This window comes from Scyliorhinus torazame, chromosome 13 (genome assembly GCF_047496885.1).
Source record: "Scyliorhinus torazame isolate Kashiwa2021f chromosome 13, sScyTor2.1, whole genome shotgun sequence".
Classification (NCBI taxonomy): domain Eukaryota; kingdom Metazoa; phylum Chordata; class Chondrichthyes; order Carcharhiniformes; family Scyliorhinidae; genus Scyliorhinus; species Scyliorhinus torazame.
Window position 1 is genome coordinate 19,412,308 of NC_092719.1, and position 26,037 is coordinate 19,438,344.

At 45.8% G+C, this 26,037-nt stretch overlaps 1 protein-coding gene across 1 annotated transcript in view; it reads left to right on the plus strand.

Annotated features, from left to right (window-relative positions):
* col7a1l (collagen type VII alpha 1-like) overlaps positions 1-26,037 on the plus strand; it is a 435,910-nt gene that overhangs the window by 154,924 nt on the left and 254,949 nt on the right. The window contains exons 18-29 of the mRNA XM_072470919.1: positions 1,362-1,508; positions 2,971-3,219; positions 5,660-5,799; positions 7,611-7,734; positions 8,581-8,724; positions 11,578-11,747; positions 14,927-15,064; positions 15,832-15,849; positions 18,199-18,225; positions 19,002-19,085; positions 22,390-22,470; positions 24,330-24,356. Coding sequence (XP_072327020.1) covers positions 1,362-1,508; positions 2,971-3,219; positions 5,660-5,799; positions 7,611-7,734; positions 8,581-8,724; positions 11,578-11,747; positions 14,927-15,064; positions 15,832-15,849; positions 18,199-18,225; positions 19,002-19,085; positions 22,390-22,470; positions 24,330-24,356 — 1,349 coding nt within the window. The remainder of the gene's footprint in view (positions 1-1,361; positions 1,509-2,970; positions 3,220-5,659; positions 5,800-7,610; positions 7,735-8,580; positions 8,725-11,577; positions 11,748-14,926; positions 15,065-15,831; positions 15,850-18,198; positions 18,226-19,001; positions 19,086-22,389; positions 22,471-24,329; positions 24,357-26,037) is intronic.

Genomic DNA, 26,037 nt, shown 5'->3' on the forward strand with positions numbered 1-26,037 from the left:
GGATCCAGTATTGGATAAGTGGCAGAAAGCAGAGGGTGATGGTCGAGGGGTGTTTTTCTGACTGGAAGCCTGTTTCCAGTGGGGTCCTGCAGGGATTAGTGTTGGGGCCCTTGCTGTTTGTGGTTTGTATAAATGATTTAGACATGAATGTAGGATAGTTGATCAGTAAGTTTATGGATCATAACATTTACAGTGCAGAAGGAGGCCATTCTGCCCATCGAGTCTACACCGGCCCTTGGAAAGAGCACCCTACTTAAACCCACGCCTCCACCTTATCCCCGTAACCCAGTAACCCCACCTAACCTTTTGGACACTAAGCGGCAATTGATCATGGCCAATTCACTTAACAAGCACTTCTTTTGGGACTTGTGGGAGGAAACTGGAGCACCCAGAGGAAACCCACGCAGACAATGGGAGAATGTGCAGATTTCGCAGACAGTGACCCAAGCCGGGAATCGGATCCAGATCCCTGGCATTGTGAAGCAACAGTGTTAACCTGTGCTGACGGGTTTGAAAGCAGAGGGGCTCGCAAGTTCCATCGGTTGCCGTGCTTGCTGCCAACCACCCACCCCTGCCACCACCCGCCACTGCGCTCATACCAGCTGTAGTGATGACGTTGGGTGGTCCGCCTGCCAGTAGACCAATTGAGGCCCTTAAGCAGGCATTTAACACCACTTGCATTTACCCAGTGATGGAAGTAGCCAGCCTGGCAGGCTCCCCTGCGTGGGCTGGTGATGGATGCTGGGTACCCCCTTAGCTGGCCCTGGGCCCATTGGAAAGCCCCCCCCAGGTGTATCTTTCCCAGGTTTCCCCCCACATTGGCTTCTCAAACCCCAATCCTCTCAGCCCCTTTGCCGACCCACTAAATACTTACAAAGTTCTGATACATTGCAGCTCACTTCCTCATCGCCTGAGTGCAGTACCACAGTACCCCATATAATTCAGCCTGTCACCCTGAAATTTCTCTGGCAGGGTAATGAAAAATCTGTAATCAGGGGTTCTGCGTCGGACTGTCTAACCGTCAAAATTTTCCTGGAGTCTCCAGCAGTTAAATGTTAACCTCTGGGGTGCTGCTGTGAGAAAACCCAACAGAGAATTGCGGTTTTAAACAAAAAAGAATGTATTTTTCATTTTTCTTGAACACTTTGACAATTAATTAGAAGAATATTGAAGATTGGAACAAAGGCTGAGATGAAACCTTCAACAATGCTTCCAGAAAAGTTGGAAACTCAACTTCCACCATAAGTAGGGCAAAGGTGCAGGAATGGAGAATGAAGAGCTCTGATTCCTGACTATTGTGCTGTGCTTGAGCCAAGAATAATAAAGAATACCACACTGCCACTATTTAATTCTCTCTTCAGGAGGTCCTGAGAGGACAAGAGTTGTCCCAGCTGATACAACACTTTCTGTGATAAGTGGATTGGAGGAGAGTTCCACATACACCATCCGAGTTTCAACTATGGTTGGAAGCAGGCAAGGAACGCCCATAGTTGTCTCGGCGCAGACACGTGAGTGCCCTTCATTGCAGCTTAAGAAGCCGGGCAGATTCTGAGCTATGTCAAGGGATAGGCCTCAAATGCTGCGTTTGGATTTTGTAAACACACAGATTCTTTCCCACCTACACCATCTCATACTTGCGCCTACTTCAGAGGAAGGCCATCTTTAACCATTGGTTTGATAACATTAACAGATGAGATCATTTAGGGAATTCTTGGGCCCAGTTACTCTGCACTGCAGCCTTCTCAATCTCTCCTGGGATGCATCGCTAACCCCCTCCGCCTGTCTCAGACCCGCTCATGCTTTGCTTCATGCTACTCCTGATTGACACATCTCCCAATGTCTAATAAAGCCACAGTGCAACTTAATTACATGGGTGGTAATTGAATCATTTCAGTAAATAATTGTCCACTTGTCAATACAAGCCCAAGAACCTTGCATCGATAACGGTCACTAATGTATGATACGCCCCCAAGTCTTCCCTCTGACCAGCCTGCCCTTAACTACATTCGTCTGAAGCTACGCAATCTCTCAAACTCAGGCTATTCAAGCTGCAAGAAAACACCACCCTGGATTCTAGGCATCAGGAAGGGTACCACTGGAATAGAAATGCAAAATAAATAACATTCTGGATGTAGCAGGTTCAGAAAGCAACCTGCAGTACTGCGGCATACCCACCAGGGGGCATCAAGGGGACTAGGTGACCGTACCAGCTCAACAGCCCCATGGTCAGGAAGTGGAGTGAATGTTCAGTTCAATCTGGTTATAAATTCATTTAAACGATTTGTAATTGAGATAAATTTTTTATAACTTTATCAATGAGTTCCAATGTTACTTTTGCTTTTAATTATAAGGCTTTTTTAATGCGGACACGGGGAGTCCACACAGAGTAAAATAAGAATATTGTTTTATTTGCACAAACAACGTGTACCTACCCGGTCCATCTCTACCGGGTTCCTATTCTGGTCGATGCCTTACTGGCTGACCTTTTATACACTGGGTAATTGAAATACCCCACCCCGAGCAGGGGAGCTCGTACTCTGCAAGGAGCACAGGGGAGGCAAGCATTCCCACCCCTTCGGTCCTGTGTGGGATTTAACAGTATTCTCAATGCAAGGCTCCATTCACTCCAGCCTTGGCTGAGAGTGTCAACGACCACCACTTTGTCCAAGGCCTTGAACAATTCCCTGCTGGAACCAGGGCTAGTGGCCACCCACCCATCCTCTGGACTAAATGTGGGAGCTGGCTCATTTGGACAGAAAATCAGACTTTAAAGGAATGACTTATTCACAGATTAAAGGTTAACGGTCAAAAGTCTTTCCTTAATTGAAATGCAGGGATGATTAGGAACTCAAAGTTTTATATAGAGTAAAGGCAGATCTTAAAAAATAATAATCTTGTCTGAAAAAAGTGATTTCTGGGCTTTAGCATCACTGCCTGGAAGAATTTGCCTCTGCTTTGATCTTTCCTCAGGCTCCAAAAGGAAACTCTCAGTCACAGCAAAGCCAATGGTTATTTCGCCAGTCGTCCTGGCAACCAAACCTGCCCTTGCTTCAATGTTCCGATCCGATGCCGGGCAACTAAACAGCAGCCGAGGCAAAGTGACCTCACCGCCGACAACCAGCACCGCATCCGCCAGGAGAATCACTGCCACCGCCAGTCCTGCCACCACCTCTGCCGCTGCCAGGAGGCAGCCACCTCAGGCCGTGCAGGATAGACCCGGTAAGTGGGTGACCCGCTTAGGGAACAACTGGACAAGGAACACAGTCGGGATTTTGGGCCCCTGTTTGCTGCGGGCGTAAGTGGCGACGGGGCCACAAAGTTTTGTGAGAGGCTGAAAATGAGATTCACACCGGCGGAATATCGCGCTCAATTGTAACCCGCTCCTGGCAATGACATGATACGTTGAAACATCATTAGCGAGCATCCCCGCTGTTCATTCCCCCCACATTCAGATGCCCCCCTCCTCCACGCTGGCAAGGGTTACAACAGGTCTGGAGCAATGTGAACCTGGTGAAGGGAACCCGCTGGGGGCGCAGTGGTAAGTACAGACGGCAGCAGGGAGAGCAACTGCCCAGGCATTACCCTGGTACTGCCCCGGCACTGGGGAGGGTGATGCCAGGGGATAGTGGCAGCTTTGCCAGGGGGGCCTTCCTCTGCGGAAGTCATGAGTGACGGGGGGGGGGGGGGGGGTATCTGTGTCCATGGGGGTAGTTTCCCTGTGTCCGTGGGGGGGGGGGTGTTACACTTTTTGGTGGACAGGGGTGGTTCTCCATGTCCATAGAGGCATCTTTGGTTGTACTTTTCATTCTGTTAGATTGGGCCGCCCGGTAAAATGTTCCCCGATCACTGGAAGGCCAATGTTGCCAACGGGATGGACTCTTTCAGTGTGACGGTGTGGGGACCCGCCTCCAGCATTTTCTTTCTCAAAATGTTGGAAAATGTGGCGGGAAGAGCTGGCAGTGTAGCTGGCGGACTGTACTGCGCATTTCTCACCTGAACCAACACTTCGGAGAAAAATATGGAAAATTCCGCCCCCTATATTAATCCATGAGGGTATGAATTGACAGCTGCTGGTGATATCGACCTTCCTGGGCTAGCCATTGCCATGAAGTTTATCGACTCATGATACAGAAAAAAAGGACAAAGGCAAATGGTGCTCAACATTACAAAATGTTTCATAGCTCACTAAAACGGGGCTTAACGGACCGAGGAACAGTGCAAATTAGGGTTGGATTTGCTGGGATTTAGAAGGCGAAGAGGTGAATTGATCAAAACTTTCAAGATCTTAAGTGGATCTGATAGAGAGAAGCAACTTATATTGGCTAGAGAGTCTACAAGGGAACGTAAAAATGTTAGAGTGAGACCATACCAGCATCTGGGTTGTGGGGAAAAGGTGGCTTTATGGAGTTGAGGCACTTACTGCCCATTATCTGATTGAATGGCAGATTAGGCTTGAGGGGCGAAATGGCCTCCTCTTGGCCCCATTTTCCTAGGAAAATTAGGATATTTGGATAAGAGCGAATGATGTTCCTTTTATTTCACCATAGAAAGATAGTTGGAGCTCCTGAATATTTCTGTGTGCTTCTGATCATTGGAGTATATTAAACGATGTCCCTGCCCCACAGCTCATGATATCAAAGTGGCTGGTCACTGCCGAGCTAGATTCTGCCCTCTCCTGACGCCCACACCTGAGCACTTTGCAGCAGAAAGCGGCCACCAGAGAACAATCAGTGACACGAGTCCTTGGGCCGAGAACGCTGAGGCCACATGTTGATCCTTGACTGCTGATCTAACTGAGATCAGCTAACCCAGAACAGCATCCCTCAACTCTCAGGTTCAGATCACATTGGGCTGTTTACCTTTTGCGTCACCATGGGCCTGCCAGCGATAGTGTTATCCATCTTACACCTTAAAGGGAAATTGCCTTCACGGGAATACGGCCAACAAACCAATCAACCTGTGATTAGAATCAAATGATACAAAAACTTAAATATGTCCAAATGCGTCAACAAGTGACTTGTTCATGACTTTGTGTTGGTGAAGATTACACAGGACCTTTCTTCCATTTTCACAGTTTCCCTAAGCTTTTCATGAAGTCAAAGTCGGACAAGTTTTCAAGAACTTGCTGCCTGTTCACCCACGCGGGGCTTTTGATAGTGTAGATACTGAGAAATTGTTTTTACTTGTAGCAGGGATGCAAACCGGGTTTGACATAATTGGTCAAAAGGATCAGGGAGGAAATGAGGGGAAAAAAGAATTACTCAGCGAGCTGTGATCTTGAATGGACTGCTGGAAAGGTTCATGGAAGCAGATTCAACAGTAACTTTCAAAAGGGAATTAGGTATAAAACCTGTAAGGATAAAATGTGCAGGGAGGTGGGGGAAAGAGCAGGAGAGTTGGACTAATTGGATACCTCTTTCTAAGAGCTGGCACAGGAGTAGGTGGGCTGAATGGCCGCCTGTGTTGCCTAATTCCTTAAAATCTGGGATATGATTCCACAAAAGGCTATAATTGCTGTGTCAATCGAAATTTCCTTCTGTTACTCTGCCAACAACTGCTCTAATTTGGAAACCAGGAGAAATGCAAAGAGGTTTTGTAGACAACCAGGGTTTTATAATTCTTGCTCTGGACTGACTACTCGCTTTTTTTCCTTTATCAGTTTGTGGCAGAGCCAAGGCTGATATAGTGTTCCTAGTGGATGAATCCTGGAGCATTGGCCAGGATAACTTTAAGAAGATCCGGGATTTTCTCTTCAGGATTGTCTCATACATCCCGAAGATTGGGCCTGCAGGAAGCCAGGTAATGAAAGAATTCTAGACTGCTGAGTCTGTGGGAGCAGGAAGACACTCAGTGAAATGTTGTATGTTTTTAAAAATGTTTTGTAAGTTTCTTGTTCTACGTCGTGCAACTTGAGAGAAAAACGGCTGTCCGCCCCACGTCTGCTCGTGTCAGTATCTTGTTGGACTTGTCGCCACGCTTTCTCACCCCCTTCCCAGGAGAGGCAAATAGCAGAGATCCATGGATAATTCAGGAAAGCACTGTTAAAATTCTTCCCCAACCCTGGAAAGGCTGTCAAGTGAACCACAGGGAGCCCAACTTGTTGGTTATTCCCTAAAATCTCCCTCGTTTTTGACGCAATCAAATTGTTTTACAAAGAGGTGCCGAGCTCCTAGTTGAGAGTTGCAAGAATTCCTTTTTCACTCTGGAATGCTGCCCACTGATTGATCTGTTAACATCCAGTTTTACCCCATGTTGCTGGAGTTTAATTGGGTGGCCTCTTGTTTTGCCTTGTCCCAACAGCTTAAACAATCCAGTCTCATGTATGTTATTTATGCCCTTAATAAAATCAAGGAGCTGAATCAGATTCCCTCTAAGTCCACCTCGCTCTCTCTCTAGCAAATAAAACCACGGGACATCATCTATCTCCACAGTGCCTAGGCTTCCTTATCCTTCTCTGAATCGCCTTCGGTGCTAAAATATCCTTCTTGAGGTTGGGGAAATCTCTAAATGAAGTTGTCACAAAGCCCTGTTGTTTGGTGACATCAGTGAACTTTTAATCAAATAGTAGGTTACCAATTTACAGATCCGTTAGGCTGACCAATACTTGTTAGTGAAGTTATGTCATTGGAACAGAAGAATGTTAGATAATTTGGTCGTATGAAAAGCAGTTTGACCAAACAAGCCTTCCCACATAGTGTTTGATTTGAGGGAAATGCAGTCAACATTTCCACTTCTATCCCTGAGGCACTGAGGCCTGTTGCGACAGCTTTAGACGTCATCCCAGCTGAGGTCAGTTGACTGCGCGCAGGCCAATTATTGAGGCCTGCGATCTTTTTGGTTGAACAGCTAAATTCCACATTTTTCCCTGGCGCCATCCAAAATAGAAATGTTCTTTCTGGGAGATTAAGAATTTGGCACGTTACTCATTGGGTTGTTGCTGCTAATCTGGCTGCTAATCTGGTAACCCCCTTCTCGGTTGATATATCTTCACAGAATCACAGAAAATACAGTGCAGGAGAGGCCCTTCAGTCTATCGAGTCAGCACCGACACATGAAAAACACCTGACCTACCTTGCCAACCCCATTTGCCATCACTTGGCCCATAGCCTTAAATGTTATGTCTTCGAGTGACAATTGGTTATGATATTCACTTTGAAGTTGGTCTCTAGTTGATATTAACCTTTCCTGTGGTTCCTTTTGTTGTGTTATGCTGCTTCGGATAACACAGGCTGCTACTTGATGCAGTCATAACTAAAGGATGTTCCAGACTCTGAAATGAGTTCAACGTGTCTATTGAACTATTAACACAGTTCTCAAATGAGTTCGACTCTCTGCTAATCTAACTGTAGTAACTCAGTCTAACTGTACCAGCTTGCTCTAAGCCATGTGCTGGGGTGTGACGCTGCTGATCAACCCTGTCTAACTCTCTAGATGTCTGTCTGTAGAAAGAGGCAGGGTGTGAGTGCTTCATCCCTTTTATAGTGTTTATGTCATGCCCCCTTGTGGTGATGCCACCTCTGAGTGTCCTGACTGCCCATTGGTTGTGTCCTATTCTGAGTGCTCATTGGTTGCATGTTTGCATATCATGCCATCTTTGTCTTGTGTAACAGGTCGCAGTAGCTCATTACAGTGACAATCCCAGGACAGAGTTCCAGCTTAATCAATACAAGGACAGAAATTCAGTTTTAAGAGCCATCAGGGGAGTTCAATATGGTGGAGGCAACACCAGAACAGGTGATACATTTGAGATACCTATCGGTATGAGATAGACAGAGGGAGAGGATAACGCTTCTCTCCCCCAGAAAAGGATTGTATACTTACACTTCTTGCACAACAGTCTCATGCTTGTTTGGGTATAATTGGGTGATGTATTATTGATCTAGTTTCTCAACATGATGGTCACTGTATTGGAGGCATTAAAATGTTTTGTTGGTGCTGGTTTTTTTTCATATACTTACGTTTACAATCACTGCCCCTACCCATCGAATCTCTGTTAGCTACCCACTATCCACCTCTATTATCCTCTCACTGCCTAGTCTCAATATCCTTTTACCAACCATCTCCATATCTACTCACCCACATTATTTATCTCCATTATCCATCCATATTGAACAGATATAGGCTGCATTGTTCTACTTAGTCTTAAATTAGTCATTTTACATTGCACACAAAATCTCTGTTATCGAGAAGCTCCATTTGCAAATTTACCTGAGGGCCTTGTGCTTACCTTCTCATCCTAACTTCAACCTATTTCTAGCACCAGTGTCTTCCCTCATCTATGCATTTGTCCACCCGTCCTTGCACTATTAACTAGACCCAGTTTCCCATTGGTCTTGCTAATGTTGTGTAGTTCACACCACATTTTTCTAGGTCTTGAATTCCAAGAGGTTTTAATATAAATTCTAGTTCCTAAGAGTGAGGAGGGCTTTCTCCTTTGAGATTCCTGAATGACACTCTTCCAGACCAATCTGGCTTCAGTCCTTGAGATGTACCGTGTCCACAGTTTTTTGCCTGAGTGTGCACATTATGTTACGTATTTGTCCCGATTTCGTCATTTTATTTTTTCCCCTCTTTTCGCAGCCAGAGGCATTGGTTACGTATTAAAGGAGCTATTCCAGACAACTGCTGGGATGAGACAGAACGTCCCACACATCCTGGTGCTGCTGACTGATGGACGATCTCAGGATGAGGTGGAACTGCCAGCAAGAGTGGCGTTTGGTTTAGGTATCTTTCAACTGTTAATAGTTCACATCTACTGATGGGGCCCTAGAATGGCCCTTAAAATAGGCTTAGTCCTTGTGGCCAATGGGAACTCCTGGATGACATCCTCACTCAATACACCGGGAAAATGGAAGCCAGTGATGACGTCCTGGCAGCAGCTTGCCCAGATCAGTACAGCACTGGGATCTAAACTGGGACCTGGTGGTGGATCACCCTCCTGAACTGCTGCAGGTAATCCCACAGTGCTGCGAATTAGGCAGCTCCAGGATTTTAATCCAGTGACAAGAAAGGAACATCAATATCTGTCCTTACCAGCATGATGTGTGGTTTGGAGAAGGATTTGAAGGTGATGGCATTCCTTTCTGTCTACTGTCCTTGTTCTCCTGGCTGATAGAAGTCACGGGCTTAGGAAGTGCTCTTCAAGAAACCTTGGCATGATGATAAATAATTGTAAAAAGTTTTTATATTATTGACTTGTGGCAGCATATAGAGTGAGGGTGATTGGTTCCTTACTCGACAGCAACAATCTCATCCTTTGACATTTTCGTGATGTAACTTCATGGAGACAAGGATATGGAAAGGTCCCTGTTAGTCCCTAAACAGCGGCTTCCACATCCAAATTGTCAGTCAAGGGGAAATCAAGAATTGTCAGCAAAAAACTGTTAAACAACAGAAAAGATGGAACTCACTACTCTTTGGAATTCTCTTCCACGGTCGGCACTGAAGACCCGGTCATTGATTGAATGTATTCAAGGCTATGTTAAATAGATTTTATAGAACATAGAACATTACAGCGCAGTACAGGCCCTTCGGCCCTCGATGTTGCGCCGACCTGTGAAACCACTCTAAAGCCCATCTACACTATTCCCTTATCATCCATATGTTTATCCAATGACCATTTAAATGCCCTTAATGTTGGCGAGTCCACTACTATTGCAGGCAGGGCATTCCACGCCCTTACTACTCTCTGAGTAAAGAACCTACCTCTGACATCTGTCCTATATCTATCTCCCCTCAATTTAAAGCTATGTCCCCTCGTGCTAACCATCACCATCCGAGGAAAAAGGCTTTCACTGTTCACCCTATCTAATCCTCTGATCATCTTGTATGCCTCAATTAAGTCACCTCTTAACCGTCTTCTCTCTAACGAAAACAGCCTTCCCTCATAAGATCTTCCCTCCATACCATGCAACATCCTGGTAAATCTCCTCTGCACGCTTTCCAATGCTTCCACATCCTTCCTATAATGCGGCGACCAGAACTGCACGCAATACTCCAAATGCGGCCGCACCAGAGTTTTGTACAGCTGGAACATGACCTCATGGCTCCGAAACTCAATCCCTCCACCAATAAAAGCTAACACACCGTACGCATTCTTAACAACCCTATCAACCTGGGTGGCAACTTTCAGGGATCTATGTACATGGACACAGAGATCTCTCTGCTCATCCACACTACCAAGAATCTTACCATTAACCCAGTACTCTGTATTCCTGTTACTCCTTCCAAAATGAATCACCTCATACTTTTCTGCATTAAACTCCATTTGCCACTTCTCAGCCCAGCTCTGCAGCTTATATATGTCCCTCTGTAACCTGCAACATCCTTCCGCACTGTCCACAACTCCACCGACTTTAGTGTCATCCGCAAATTTACTCACCCATCTACAAGGAAGTCAAGGGTGATGGAGGGCAGGCAGGAACGTGGAGTTAAGGCCACAATCAGATCAGCCATGATCTCATTGAATGCTGCAGCAGGCTCGAAGGGCTGAATGGCCTACTCCTGCTCCTATTTCTTATGGCCTTATACTTAGCTGCTTGCTTGTTGTGCACATAGCCAATTAAAGAGAGGTATTGACAAGGACCTGGATAGAACTCAACCCTCCCTTCGAGGAGATGTGCGAGGCAGATTTTTTTACACAGTGTGGTGAGTGTCTGGAACACGTTGCCAGGGGAGGTTGTGGAAGGCGTTCAAAAGGCATCTTGACAAACACATAGATAGGATGGTTATAGAGGGATACGGCACAAGGAAGTGCTGAGGGTTTTGGCAAAGGTTGGTATCATGACCGGTACAGATTTGGAGGGCCGAAGGGCCTGCTCCTGTGCTGTGTTGTTCTTTGTCCTCAGGTTTGCTGCCAGCCTGCAGGGAGAATGGTGCAAGAGGCTGTAAAGAAGGAAGAGGGACTATTAACTGCCAAGGAATAAACATAGAATAAAGTAAACATTTATGCTATCTGAAGTAGGTAACACTTTTTCAAAGTTCCATGAAGGCTTTGGATAGAATAATATTGTTTCGTTTGGCAGATATGTAAGTAACCCGAGGCCACCAAATTCAGCTTGATACCAGGAAAAAAATAGATAGTAATTTTTTTTACGATCAGGAGTACAATAATAATAATAATCTTTTATTGTCACAAGTATGAAGTTACTGTGAAAAGCCCCCAGTCGCCACAATCCGGCGCCTGTTCGGGGAGGCTGGTACGGGAATTGAACCCGAGCTGCTGGCCTTGTTCTGCATTACAAATCAGCTGTCTAGCCCACTGAGCTAAACCAGCCCTGTAAGACTGGTGGAAGTGGATTCAAAAGTATTTTCAAAAAGGTTATAGCGGGTAAATACTAAAGAAGAACAATTTTCAGGGCAATGGGGAAAGAACAGTGAGGATTAATTGGCCTCCTTCTGTGCAGTGATTTACAGTCTAAATTCTACATTGTGTACAATGATGGCAATAATATTTTAATTGGATAGAAGAGTGCGGACTTGAGACTGACAATGAGGAAATAATCTTATCGAGAGATCCATGCGACTTCACAAACCATGAGATGGAATCTCAAGCATGAAACAATCTGTATCTTTCAGGTATTAAGGTGATCTCTGTGGGGATTGCAAGTGCAGATCTAGAGGAACTCAAAAAAATCGTCTACCGTGGCCCACGCAGTAATATATTTTTCGCGAGTACATTTGACGATTTGCCTTTGATCGAAAGAGAGTTGGTAGAAAGAATCTGTGCTGAAGCCACCGGGATTGAGGTAGGAGCTGTTCAGATTTCAAACCTTTCAACATTTATTCACCTATTTTGTCCCATCCATACTGGATTACATTGATCAGTCACAGTCAAGAATAAGTTATGGTGTGGAGATGCCGGTGCTGGACTGGGGTGAGCACAGTAAGAAGTCTCACAACACCAGGTTAAAGTCCAACAGGTTTCGAGAGAGGATGCAGAGGAGATTTACTGGAGCGGTACTGGGGTAAGGGACTCATCGGGCGCGATTCTCTGAAATGGAGGCAGAGTGTTCGCGCCGTCGAGGTTCACGACGGCATGAAACGGCCCCTATCTCGACCGATTCAGAGCCCGAAAATGGACTAGGAGTGGTGCTGCGTGCTGCATACATCACGCGGCCGGTGCCACATAACGCGTCACCCGCGCATGCGTGGGTTGGCCGGCGCCAACCCGCGCATGCGTGGTTGCCATCCTCCCTGAGTCCGCCCCGCAAAAAGATGTCCGACGGATCTTGCGGGGCTGCGGAAGAAAGGAGGTCCTCCTTCAGAGAGGCCGGCCCGACGATCGGTGGGCACCGATCGCGGGCCAGACCCCATTTGAGGCACCCCCGGTGCAGGATCCCCCCTCGGCCCCCGCAGGCCGCACCCCCCCAGCGTTCCCGCACTATTCCCGCCGGCAGCGACCAGGTGTGGACGCCGCCGGGGTGAACCCGCCGTTTTGGGCAGGCCGCTCGGCCCATCCGGCACTGAGAATTGCGGAGGTACCGGTGAATCGCCATTTTGGCTGTCTCGGGCGATTCACTGGACCGCGCCGCGCAAAACGTGATTTTGCCGATCTGGCCGCTTCCGTGAATCGCGGGAGGGCATCGGACCGGCGTCGCGGGAAAATTTGGCAACCCAGGCGATTCTCCAAACCGGCGCGGGAGCAGAGAATCGCGCCCATTATATGGAGAGACTTGAAAAACTGGGGTTGTTCTCCTTTGAGCAACCAAGGGGAGGTTTGATTGAGGCATACAAAATCTTGAAGGGATTTGATAGAGTAAACAAGAAAAAACAATTTCCAGTGGCTGAAGGGTCAGTAAGCAGAGGGAGACCGATTTAAGGCCATTGGCCAAAGAACCGGACATGATGAAGAAACCTTCTTCTTATACACAACGAGTTAATGTGATTCAGCTTGCACTGCCTGAAAGGTCGGTGGAAATAGATTCAATAATAATTTTCAGAATAGAATTGGATAAATACTTGAAGGAGGAAAATTTGCAGGGCTAATGGGAATGTGCAGGGGAGTGGGAAGAATTGGTTAACTCTTTCAGAGTACTAGCACAGGCACGATGGGGTGAATGGTCTCTTTCTGTGCTGTATCTGTCTCTGAATCCTCAGGATGGTGTCAAATTAGATTCAGTCGGGCAGTTTGATGGAATGAAATTCTGCAGATCCAAACTGCTGGACGGTAGAGTGCCAAGCCTGATGTTCAGGCCTGTATGCTGAGTCAACGTGGGGAGGTGTCCAACTGGTGCTTCCCATGGAAGTGGAGTTGGGAAGGACTATCAGAGGGAGAGCTAGTCAGTGTTGGCTTGTACATTCCTGTTAGACAGTAATAGAATGAACATGGACAGAGGTTTTTGAATCTGCTTGTCTGCCCATCTACCTATCTTTTTGGTTGTGGCAATAGAGATGAGACTGGGATTAAGCATTTAGAAATGTGTATAGGGCATTCAATCCAGGAAGCTCATACTGCTCTGATCCATCCCAAGGACCACCCAGTCCTTTTGCATTTCCCTTGTCTTGTCTTGTTACAGATTGCAGGTGTCCATGTCTTGTTTGAATGTTGTAGCTGAGTCTGTGTTCCCTCCACTCAGTGTCTGTCTATTCCAATAGAGAGCTGTGCTGGGGGCAGGTATTGGGAAACTGAACTCATGATCCCATGATGTTCCATCTATTTGAATTGTATCTATTCCAGTGGATATGCTTTCTGTTTGCTGCTAACACCGAACCTTGACCATTAGGAGCTGATATTTGACAGCCCATCAAAATTTAAATAGATGGGGCATCATGAGACCATGAATGCAGCTTCCCAACACTTGTTCCCAGCACAATTCTCCAGTAGAATTTTGCAATGGGAAATCTTTTACCCATAGGTATCTCCATAAGTTACATTTAGCTTGAGGTTTCCTCTAATGGCTCCTGGTCCTCCTGCCCTTGTATAATACAAAGAACCTCTTTACATTGATCCCACCAAAACACTGTAACTACTTACAAATATAGAAACATTGCAAACAGGAGCAGGAGGAGGCCATTCGGTCCTTCGCAGCTGCCCCACCATTCATTATGATCATGGCTGATCATCCTACTTAATAGCCTAATCCCACCTTCCCTCCATATCCTTTGATCCCCTCGCCCAGAGTGCTATATCTAACTGCTTCCTGAAAACATAAGTGTTTTAACCTCAGCTGCTTTCTGTGGTAACAAATTCCACAGGCTCACTACTCTCCGGTTGAAGAAATCTCTCATCTCTGTCCTAAATGGTCTGTCCCGTATCCTCAGACTGTCACCCCTGGTTCTGGACACACCTATCATCGGGAACCTCCTTGCTGCATCTGCTCTGCCTAGTCCTGTTAGAATTTTATAGGTTTCTATGAAATTCCCCTCATTCTTCTGTACTCCAGTGAATACAATTCTAACTGACGCAATCTCTCCTCATACTTCAGTCCTGCCATCCCAGGAATCAGTCTGGTAAATCTTCTCTGCACTCCCTGGATAAGGAGACAAAAACTGCACACAATATTTCAAGTGTGGCCTCACCAAGGCCCTGTATAATTGCAGCAATACATCCCAGCTCCTGTACCCGAATCCTCTCGCTATGAAGGCCAACATACCATTTGCCTTCTTCATTGCCTGCTGCACCTGCATGCTTACCTTCAGTGACTGGTGTACGAGGACACCAAGGTCATGTTGTGCATTCCCCTCGCCTAATTTATGGCCATTCAGATAATAATCTGCCTTCCCAGTTTTGATAAAGGTAATGAGTTGAAATGATCTGATGTACTTATCAATTCAACTCTGACTTGCCTTTTTTTGAAAGAGTCCACACCCTATGGTTGGTTACCAGGGCAACTGGTGATATAAGCAGTGCATTGCTTCCTCCAACGATAAATTTTTTGTTTGGGTTGCAGTGCCTGGTTTCTGATCACTTATCTGCTTTTTTTAGTACCCTAAACAAGGTGCATCTGAAACCAAGACCTATGTAGACAATCAACAAACCGAGTCTGTAATATCAGAAAATGACAAGCATGAACCTGAAGATGTCAGAAAACCTGAAGGTCCCTGTGCATCCCAGTGCTCGAAGGTGAGTTTCTAAATGACACTGCAGTTAGTTATCTGTTACTGAGGTGGAATTCATCATCAACTGGAGCGTAACCTGGGTGCTGGTGGGTCAACTGACTGTTCCATACCACTCTCTCATTTTCCTTTCCAATACTTCAGTGAGATGGGGTGTATAATGGGTGCCTGAACCATCAGAGCTGGCCATATACGAAGTGAAGTCAGATTGAACTATTTCATCTTAACGGTTCACATTCCCATGAATCTGGCCTTATGAATCTAGCTCAATGGGTCTTTATTAGATTAATCTCATTTTTTTCAATGGCATGAGGTACAGAAAAGCAGATTTTACATATTGGCACTCTGGACGAGGAGTTCCTGACATTGGGAATTTGGGTATGGAGGGCCTCACAGAGTTTTCCATTCATTAATTTTATTGGGCTGAGGATCTTTGGGTGGCCTGTCAATCCCTGCACCTGAATTTCTGAATATGCACATCCAGACACAACGCTCTGTGTGGAAATTGAAAATATCCCGTTGAAGGACTGTTCCCACGTTTAGCAATAAAAGCACTCTGCTGAGTCAGTGCATTGGAAGGTTTATTCTGCTCTGATCTGGTCGCAGTTGATGCTGACATTGGGAGACAAAGGTTTCACTTTCACAAGCATAGAAACGCTGTCAAAGACAAATGATAAAAAACTCTATACGCTATAAATAGGTAAATATTTTCTAATTGTAATTTGTTTTAAGATTTAAAAACTTCTAATTGTTTATTATATTTTATTTTTGCAGGGTCAAAAGGGAGAACAGGTGACAGCATTCACATATCTATCTTATGTTTTGTATATTTTCTCATTTAAATATATTATTTCCTTAACTACCCAACTAGTGGCCAAACTGACGATGGAGTTACAATGGATGTTTCTCTGTCCTGTGTTTTTATATCACTGCACTCACTCCCGTGCCAGGACAATCATTCGCAATGTTTCAAATACTCTCATTGTCCCTGCTGCTTGCATTCCCTTGGTCCGTTTCCATTGCTCGCAGCTGACCTGCTTATCCACTTTCCTTTTCGGTCACTCCTGAATCCCTTACTTGCTTTGCCTTGTTTCTCTCCTGTCCAAAAGTTCTCCTACACTGATTCCACTCCTGCCGGGCCGTACCTTCATGGCTGGAACGAGCAGTTCGGCTGCCTGATATGTAACAAGTCCTGATCCTGTAGCGCTGTCTCAAAAACAATAGCCCAGACAAAATACACCTCAGCACGAGCATGCACAGAGACCTTTGGATTTCAACGGCATTTTCTTTTGGGAGCTTTTACCACATTAAAGGTGCCATATAAATGCAAGTCATTGTAATAATTGATCGATGCTGTGAATGAGATAATGGAACTGATGAGGCAGTTGTTTGATATCACTAATTATGGATCCAATTAATTACCAATTGAGCAATTTATATGTCTTCACAGTTATAGCGATTTCTATCTGTGCATTTGTCTAAATTCCCTTCTCTCTCCATATCTAACTGTGTATATGTGCATTCATATTTCAGTTTCTCAAGTTCTCATGCTCCAGCAATCAATATGATGCAAATAATAATATTATGGCCGAGGTCTCAGAAGCTGGCACCATGCAGACCTGTGCAGGGACGAATGCTGTGACTGCCTCTGAGACTTTCTAATGACACAATGTGCTGGCGGGGCAGAAAATCATGTTACACACGATTTGTAACAATGTTAATATTGTAAAATAGTAAAATAGACAATGTCAGGTTAACCACCATATCCTTCTCCTCTGTTATACAATTCTCCTGATTCCTCTCCTAATTTTCCTTTTCATTAATTTCAAAGTATAGAAGTAACAGAATTTTTCTGGGACGTTGCATCCCATAAAATCCTTTGCCCAGATTGTAGTACTTAAATTTTTACTAAAATATTTTCCCCTTGTTCTGGCCTGATTGCTGAGAACAGTTATCACAATGGCAATGTTACTGGAGAAATCTTGAGGTCTGGAAAAAGGAAAAACAAGTAAAATTTGGGAAATTACTGGTACTGGTACAAACTGGTCTTCCCAGTTCAGACCAGTGCCAGCCATTTCCAGGTTTTACTGGATTTTCCTGCTGGTAATGCTCCAAAGAGGTGAGTTCGAATCCCATGACAGCTGGAGAACTTAAATTCAATTAGCCAATAAATCGAGAATAAAAACATAATTGATTAATACTAATAATTGACTTAATACAAATGTATTAATTTTAATTTATTATAAAAAAATAACCAGATTGTTGTAAAAATGCATCTGGTTGGCGAATTCCCTTTAGGAAGGAAATCTGCCATCCTTACCTGGTCTGACCTATATGTGACTCCAGATTCACAGCAATGTGGTTGATCAACCCTTATCTTCCCTTGAAATGGCCTAGCAAGCCAGTCAGTTCAAGAGCAATTAGGGGTGGGCACTAAATACTGACCCAGCCAGCGATGCCTACATCCCAAAAACAAATTCAATAAGAGGTATATATATGACCAGAGAAGGCCACTGTTGACCATCAATATGGTTGCTAAATTACAAAATCCTATACTATACTTCTCTTTCATACCCCACAGGAGCATCTTCCCCCCAAAAAACCACCCCACACCATCTTGGGTTTTCCCACACACTGTCCAGTTCCACCGACAAGCCTGGCCAACAGGCCTTTATTAATTTGCCTGCCTCCTTCTGAATCCAATTTGTTCCCCTTACAGTAAAGTACGATTTAAAATGTAAATAAAGTCCCTAGATAACACTTTAAATAAAGAATATCAGAGGTACTGCACTAAGAGAGACTTTAGAGTTAGGACACTATCACCTCTGAGATACCCTATCATACAATGGACATTTCTCTCTTCTGGCGGTTCTAAGGATCTTGAGGTAAATGAGTTTTGACGCAGTTCCTTCTGGCTATGGATTCATAAAATAAAACTGGGCAATAATTTGGGGACTTTATCAGGGTAGTGGGAAAGAGAAACATGGCTGAGCACGAGGGTGTTCTAAACTCGGGGGTTACGTGCTTTGTGCTGCACCTGGTTTGTACAGCAGCTGAACCAGACCTTTATTGGTTCACCAGCAGGGACCACCTCTGACAAAGTCGGACAGTCTCTCTAAAGTCTTTGTTTCTTATTTCCAGGGTGAAGTGGGGCCACCAGGAAATCCGGTGAGCGTCAAAGAAATCTGTGCGAACTGGCATTTCTTTTTAAACAAAGTCAACTATCGCAGAGAGAATGATCGAACAATCACTTTGTAATCCTGGCAGGGATTGCAAGAGACTCATCCCATTGAGAAGATCAGTCATTGTTCTCTATAACTGCCATGGAACTCTGAGAACCCATTAAAATGCCTTCAAATTCAAATTTTGGATTTTTAAGAAAAATAATCTAGTTGTGGTTGGCCACTGTGTCTGTTTAATTAATTTTGTTATTTCTCCTCTGACCCGTGTTCAAATATGGTTCTGGGTCTGCTGACTGTCCTTTGGTACCACCATGAGTGACTTGCCTTGGAAGGCAATTTGGCTGGAGAGGCGTTACAACTAAGCCCAATCATGTTCTCCCCTGAGACCCCTACACATTCCAGCAGCACCCATTGGGTGGTATTCAGAAGTGGGAGCCCTGGTTGATATTCCACCTTCCTCCATAGTCATATTTCCACTGAGGCCAAGTATATCCCTCTGGTCTCCTTGATAGAATTGGCTATCAGCTAACTCAGCACCAAGCAGGGATCTAAACTGGGACCTCTCCAGTCTGTGCAGCTCAGCGTCAAAACATTTATACATTTAGAAATTGGAGCTAAAGTAAGTGAGTCCGCAGAGATGTAGCTATCTCATTTACTGTTGGGTGAATGATATTGCCTGATGTCCTATGTTGATAGAGCTGTAACCAGTGGTGAGTGGTTGGAAATATCACTATTAATATGCTGCATTGCTATACATTTCAGGGCCAACAAGGCTTCACTGGTTTACACATGAGCGGAGGATACGATTCATTTGCATTCGCCGATAAGGGAGAAAAAGGAGAAAGGGTAACGACTGCCATTGGTTCACTTTTTATTGTGTTACTCAACGTGTTTGAAGAGGCAAACAAAAATAATCCCAAAACAAGGGATGACACGCTTCACCCCAATACAATCATGGAATCTCTACAGTGTAGAACGAGGCCATTCTGCCCATCATGTCTGCACCAACCCTCGGAAAGAGTCCCCTACCTAGGTCCATTCTCCCGTTATCCCCGTAACCCCACCCAACCCTTGGACACTAAGGGAACAATTTATCATGTCCAATCCACCTCACCTGCACATCTTTGGACTGTGGTGGAAACCAAAGCATCCAGAGGGAACCCACGGTGACACGGGGACAATGTGAAACCTCCACACAGTCAGCCTTATTCGCCTTAGAATAGAGGTTAAGGACAGATTTAATAGAAGTGTTCAAAATCAGGATGGGTTGTAATAGAATAAGAAACGCGCGCAAATCACTCTGGACTTACCTGGAGAATGTTGAGAGTGATTCTCCAATTTTCAGGGGGCTAGCAGGGCCCTAGAGTAATCCTCACTGATCAAGCTGCCGTTACGGGGCCCTGCACTTCCGGTCGGGGGTCCGTGTATGCACACGAAGGTGGCCTGCTTCGGCCGCCTCGCGCGACATGGCCGACCCACACCGCGGACCAGCAGGGAAAACATAGGCCCCGCCCCAGATCGCGTGCACCCACGGATTGGTGGCCCCTGATCGGTAGCCTGGCCGTCCTGGAGGCCCCCTCGCTAGTGAATGATCCCCCCCGCCCCCTCCCCCACCAGTGCGGCCGCGGACTGAGTCCCTCACAACCCCTTCACCTTCCAAACACTCCCATGCTCCATTCATGAGACCTCTTGCCCCACCCAGCCCCCGTATCCTTCATAACCCCTATGTCAAACTCTGACTTTCAAATAATCCCCTATGCTGTTTCTTTCTGTTACTCAAATAGCTACCTGCGGTCTCAGGCAAGCGCAGTTATCCATTAGAATAACAGAACATCTGCTCCCCAGAGAAAACATTGTTTCATTGACAGCTCAGGTTCTCTGGGGCGAAATTCTCCTACCCGCCCCGCCACATTTCTGCGCTGACCGGCCGGCGGGAGTCTCCGTAACGCCGGCCGGTCAATGGGGTTTCCCATTGTGGGGCAGCCCCACGCCGTCGGGAAACCCCCGGGCGCCGGCAGAACGGAGACTCCCGCCGGCGGAGAATGACGCCCCTTATCTCTGCATTTCACAATATTTGTTGACATAAGTCAAATGGTTTCAAATATTTGTGGTTTACGAAACCTCAAATGGGCATGAGTGACAAACACATTTATTAGAATACTGTCCAGACTTTTTTTTAAATGCCTTCAAAGAAAAATAATCTAGTTGTGGTTGGCCACTGTGTCTGTTTAATTAATTTTGCTATTTCTGATAAAAAATATTTTAAAGCTTTCTTTCACTTGAACTATGATGTTCATTGGTTCTTGAACGTGTACAGGAGGACAATGGGCATTGAAACCCCAGAACCTGACATAGGGGTCATGAGGTGCCTGAGAATGAGGGTGAAAGATCAGAGCTTGACATGGGGGACATGGGGGTGGGGGTGGGAACAGAGCTTGGCATAAGGGGCATGAGGGGGAACCTTTTGAACTTGCCTTTTAAAAGGTCCCCTCATGCACACTATGGTTCACAATTACTCTGAGCGATTGCGAACCATGAATCTTTTTTAAAAACTGGCCCAACTCCATGACAATTAATGAGTATGAGTTACTTATGCTGCAATGGAGTCAGCCAAGTCGGGAATGCTGGATGCAGACTTCTGACAGGAAGTAACCCGTACCCTTTACAGGTACTCGCAAAAATTAGATTACTTGGGAATAGGGTCATACATCCTGGAATTCAAATGTGCCTGCCATTTTTAAGGGCTCACAAGACAACCCAACATTTATTGCCTATCCCTAATTGCCCTTGAGTGAGAGGCTTGCCAGGCCTTTACAGAGGGCATTTAAGAGCCACCCACATTGCTACAAAGAAAATAAATATCATGGGTGGGATTCTCCTCTTCCCCAGAGCCCCTCAGTTCCCCCCTTCAGCCCCCCCATCCCCAGTCAGCCCCTCACCACTACCCCCATCACCCCTTCAGGTCTCTACCCCTTGGCAGGGCCAACATGATGCCCCGCATTCCATGGATTGGCAAAGAGGTGCGTACCCTCCCTACAGTCATCAATAGGGTGCCATTGGGGTTCTTCATGGAAAGTGGGGGTCAGGGGCAGGGTTCTTGTGCTAGACTGGAGGGACTCCGGGAAGCGCCTGGTCCTTCTAAGAAGATCTTCAGAACAAAGAGACAGCTCTTTTTAAAAAAACTGCGGTTAGAAAAAGAGCTGTTCCTCAGAGTTAATGGACCCATGTAGAACTTCTAAATAAGCAACAGCAAGCCTTCCTTTGAAACTGCCTGCACCTTTCAAATATATGGCTTTTAAAAGGCAATGGTCCATGAAATTGAATGTAAAAAATGCAGTTCAAAGTTTTTAGGCTTCTAGGCATGCACACAGACGTGAAAATGATAAAGGGCGATGAAATTGACAGTGTAAAAAACACTTCAAAGGTTTCCACCACATTAAAGGGAATACTTTTACCTTCATCTCACAAACCTTTGAATTTGGCCTGTTGACAGACGGCTTAAAGACTGCAGATGGGAAGATCAGCTACTCACCCCCTTTCCAACCCCCCCGCCAGAGTGCAAGTCACCAAGTCCACATTTCTTAGGACTTGCACCAATTCACGCAGTGGGACTGCTGGCTGGGAGTTTTGAGTATCCCAGAAGGCAGGTGAATTGGACATCCTGCCTGATAATTACATTCAAATTTGGTATAATGAGCTATTTGCACTTCCCCACCAGATCTGGGCGGGGACATTGTCGGGTATGGCAGGGTGGGCTGGGCAATTGGTTTGATGCCCTTCGTTAGACCCATTTTTTGCCTGACGTCCAGTTCCACGGGTCGTCGCGAAACCCGCCACTAGCTAGTAGACCCTGGGTATCCACCCTCCCATGAATCTCCCTGTCTTTTCCTTGTTCCAGACTTGGTTGCTTCTTGGACTGTGGGTTTTGACTTGCTTCTTGAGGTTTCTCTTTTTAAAATAAAACTCAAATATTTACCTCAGTTTCCTTTCAAAAAGCAAAAAGTTGTACTGAAGAAACAAGAAGCAAGGCAGCTGGCAGTTCATTAATTGCCTTTTCTGGAAGTTGAAATTCTGTATTCAGTTCTGGATATTAGGAAATTTCATTTTGGATGGTTGGAAACTAAGATTGAACTGATTTGTAACTATGCAGGGCCTACCAGGGAAAGATGGAATCCCGGGCCTCCCGGGCCGGCCCGGACGCACAGGCACACCTGGTTCACCTGGACCGAGGGTAAGGAATTCAAGTCAATACAACACCATTCTCCTTCTTTCATGTTCCTGAAGGAAAGGCTGGCCCTTCCAGGATTGAATCTGGACATTTGGATATGAGATGTAACAAAAACCACCATTAATGCTGCATTGCTAAACAATTTAAAAAAAGAGCTGGATGGCTATTTGGTTGAACCCAGGATTGAGGATTCTAAGGATAAGTACAGAAAGAGAAGATTTGGTGTGTGGAGAATAGGATAGCCCCTGAGCTGCTGGGGTCAAAGTAGAGATAATGGACAAAATTCTCCATCTTGTGACGCCGCAAAGGCAAACTGCGCTGGGGCAGTGAATCTGGCCTCTGGCCAAAGTCAAGATCCATGCCCGTTGCCTATTCGGATGCCATTTTTAGTTTCTTGCTGGGGATGATAATGAGGTTTGCGCTGGTGGGGGCATGCAACTTCGGCATTTGCAATCATTTAAATGTGATTAGCGTGTTTGATCCAGTTTCCCCGGGCTTCCGTGATACTCCGCCACGCTCAGGCAGAATTCACGTGGCCACGATTTACTACAGGCATTTACAAACAGGGACTGGGCGCCATGGCGACTGAAGGGGAGAGAGAAGGTAAGCAAATTTGAAAAACTGTTAAAAATTGTAGCACTTGCTGCCGGGGTCGGGGGGAGTAGTGGGGAGCGACGTGGTGACAGCTCTGTGGATTCGGGGTGTCCCCCTCGGGATCGGGGTGGCCTGGATCAGGCTGCTATTGCTGCAGTATTTGTTTTAAACACGCCCGTTCGGTACAAGTTACAGGCCCCTGGCTGCTCACTCTGCTGACTGCTCATTGTGTCCTGTACATGTTCACAGAGCGTCTGGTCATTTGGGAGCCACCCAGGCTGCCCTTTTGGAAACCGTCAGACCCCACCTGACCCATCAGTGAGATGGGCGTAGCCAAGCTCAATCAGTGGCACACCAGTGAGGAGACCCTGGGGAGACAGGGCAGGGGCCGCAGAGCCTATCGCTGACACGGTACCCCTGTTGACACGGACGGGTCATGAGGATAAAGGTTCCCCAGCGCGCCTCACTCCTGGGACAGGGGTGCAGTGTGGAAGGCAACACATCGGGGGGAACGGCTGAAGGATGGAGGGTGGGATTGGGGGACCATGTGGAGAATGGAGCTGAAGTACAACTCATGTGCCTGTTGGAGCTGGATGCACAAGAGAACACTCATCTTGCTAACATTCCTTCTCTTTCCCCCCTGCAGAGAATGAATTTCGGAGTGTAACTGTTTAAAACTGGATTGAATTCAACTATAGGATTGCGGTTATTAAAGTAGAACTGCACGCGGTGAACATCTCTTTGTGCGTCAGAGTCTATTGAAGTGAAATCAGGTCGCACAATTTTGGTACACAGATGTTAACCATTTAAAATAAATGAATTAATGTAATCAACAGAAGTGCAGTTTAACAAATTAATCTGAAATGACAGTGTGATTGTTGGATAAATCTCAAAGCACAATTTAAACACATGCTTGATTGAATTATCAACTTGAAGCTTTGTCAACCATCAATTATTCTTTCTAAAGATGGTTATAAATACAGTCGGGGCTGGTTTAGCTCACTTGGCTAGGCAATGGGTTCATGTTGCTGAGCGAGGCCAGCAGCACAGGTTCAATTCCCGTACTGGCTGAAGTTATTCATGAAAGCCCTGCCTTCTCAACGTTGTCGCTCCCCTGAGATGTGGTGACCCTCAGGTTAAATCATCACCAGTCAGTTCTTTCCCCCCCCCCTCAAAGGGCAAAGCAGTATATGGTCATTTGGGACTATGGTGATACTAATAAATGGATTGAGCTACTAAGATTTTAACAATATTTTTCTGTGTTGTAGGGTCCCCACGGAATACAAGGGGAGAGAGTAAGTAAATAAACAAAATCGAATTTCGTCTGTTAAAATATGTGTGGTATTCACTTTCACTGAATTCTGGAATAGAATGCAGATTATTGCTTATTAAACCTCTCAAGCTGATAAGTATAATCATTAACCCTTCATAGAAGATGCCATTTAGCCAATGTGTGGACTGACCTAAATATTTCATGGGGCAAACCTCTGCTGCAACCTGCATGCACCCTATGCTGGGGGGGCAGGGGGGGGAATGAGGATCAAGCTCCTGGTGGGATGTCTGACACTGTGAGGAGGTGAGGAACCAGAAGAGGAGTGCTTCGAATTTTGATGGAGGCGAAAGAGGAGCCCGGTGTAAGGTCCATTCCCACCATCATTCAGGGCAGCACGGTAGCACAGTGGTTAACGCAATTGCTTCACAGCTCCAGGGTCCCAGGTTCGATTCCCAGCTGGGTCACTGTCTGTGCGGAGTCTGCACATTCACCCGTGTCTGCGTGGGTTTCCTCCGGGTGCTCCGGTTTCCTCCCACAGTCCAAAGATGTGCAGGTTAGGTGGATTGGCCATGATAAATTGCCCTTAGTATTGGTTAAGTGGGGTTACTGGGTTATGGGGATCGGGTGGTGTGGGCTTGGGTAGGGTGCTCTTTCCAAGAGCCGGTGCAGACTCGATGGGCCTCCTTCTGCACTGTAAATTCTATAATTCTATGATCAATTGATTGGGGGCTCATAATAATACCTTGTTAATGTCTACTACCAACCATCTCTTGCCAGCCCCTTGGGAGCTGCTGATATCAGCATTGATCAATGGAAAATTTGGTTGGGTTCCTGGGGCCTGCTTCAGGTTTACATGCGGTGGAACAATGAAGGTGTCGCCAATGCCCTTACTGCTGGTGTCTCCCTCTGGACTTCCAATTCTGGCCCTAAAGGTGTCATGTTCCAGCTGTACACTCCCAGCAGGTAGCCGAGCCCACGAAGAACACAAATCGGAAACCCTGCGATGAACTGTGCCCAATTCTCCAGCCACGAATTCAAAATCAAAAGTAACTTTCATAAAGGCAATTAGATTAATGCTTGAAGGGGAAAATAAATTGCAGGATTATGGGGAGAGAGCAGTGGTCGGGGACTAAATAGATTGTTCTTTGAAAGATCCAGTCCAGATTCAATGGACTGAATGGCCACCTTCTGTGCTATACTATTGCATGATTGTAAGTGGTCAGAAATTGATACGCAGCAAGGTCACAATCTGTTGACACATCGTGTCATGGTGCAAAGTCAGAACAATTACCCCTTAGAAATCACTGGCACATTTAGATGAGTAAAAACTACAGTTCAGCATAGACTGACAAAGCATAGCAAAGATATGTTGACACATATATCATTGTTGGTGTTGGTGTAGACACATGTATCATTATCAGACATCTTGACTTCTTAGCTGACTTCCTGACATCAAGTCTCATGGAACTGTTGGTTTTAGCATCTGCTGTAAACAAGGGTTTCCCCATGGAAATTAAACTCCTTTAATGTTTAGACAATGAACGATTGAAGGACATTGATAAATACTTGAACTCAATTCACCAGAGAGTGTCAGACATTGATAAATACTCAAACACAATTCACCAGAGAATGGCAGAAAGGCTTGAGATAATTTTAAAGAATTGTAAGTTTTCTTATGATCTTCCATTGCAAATCTGAAATGG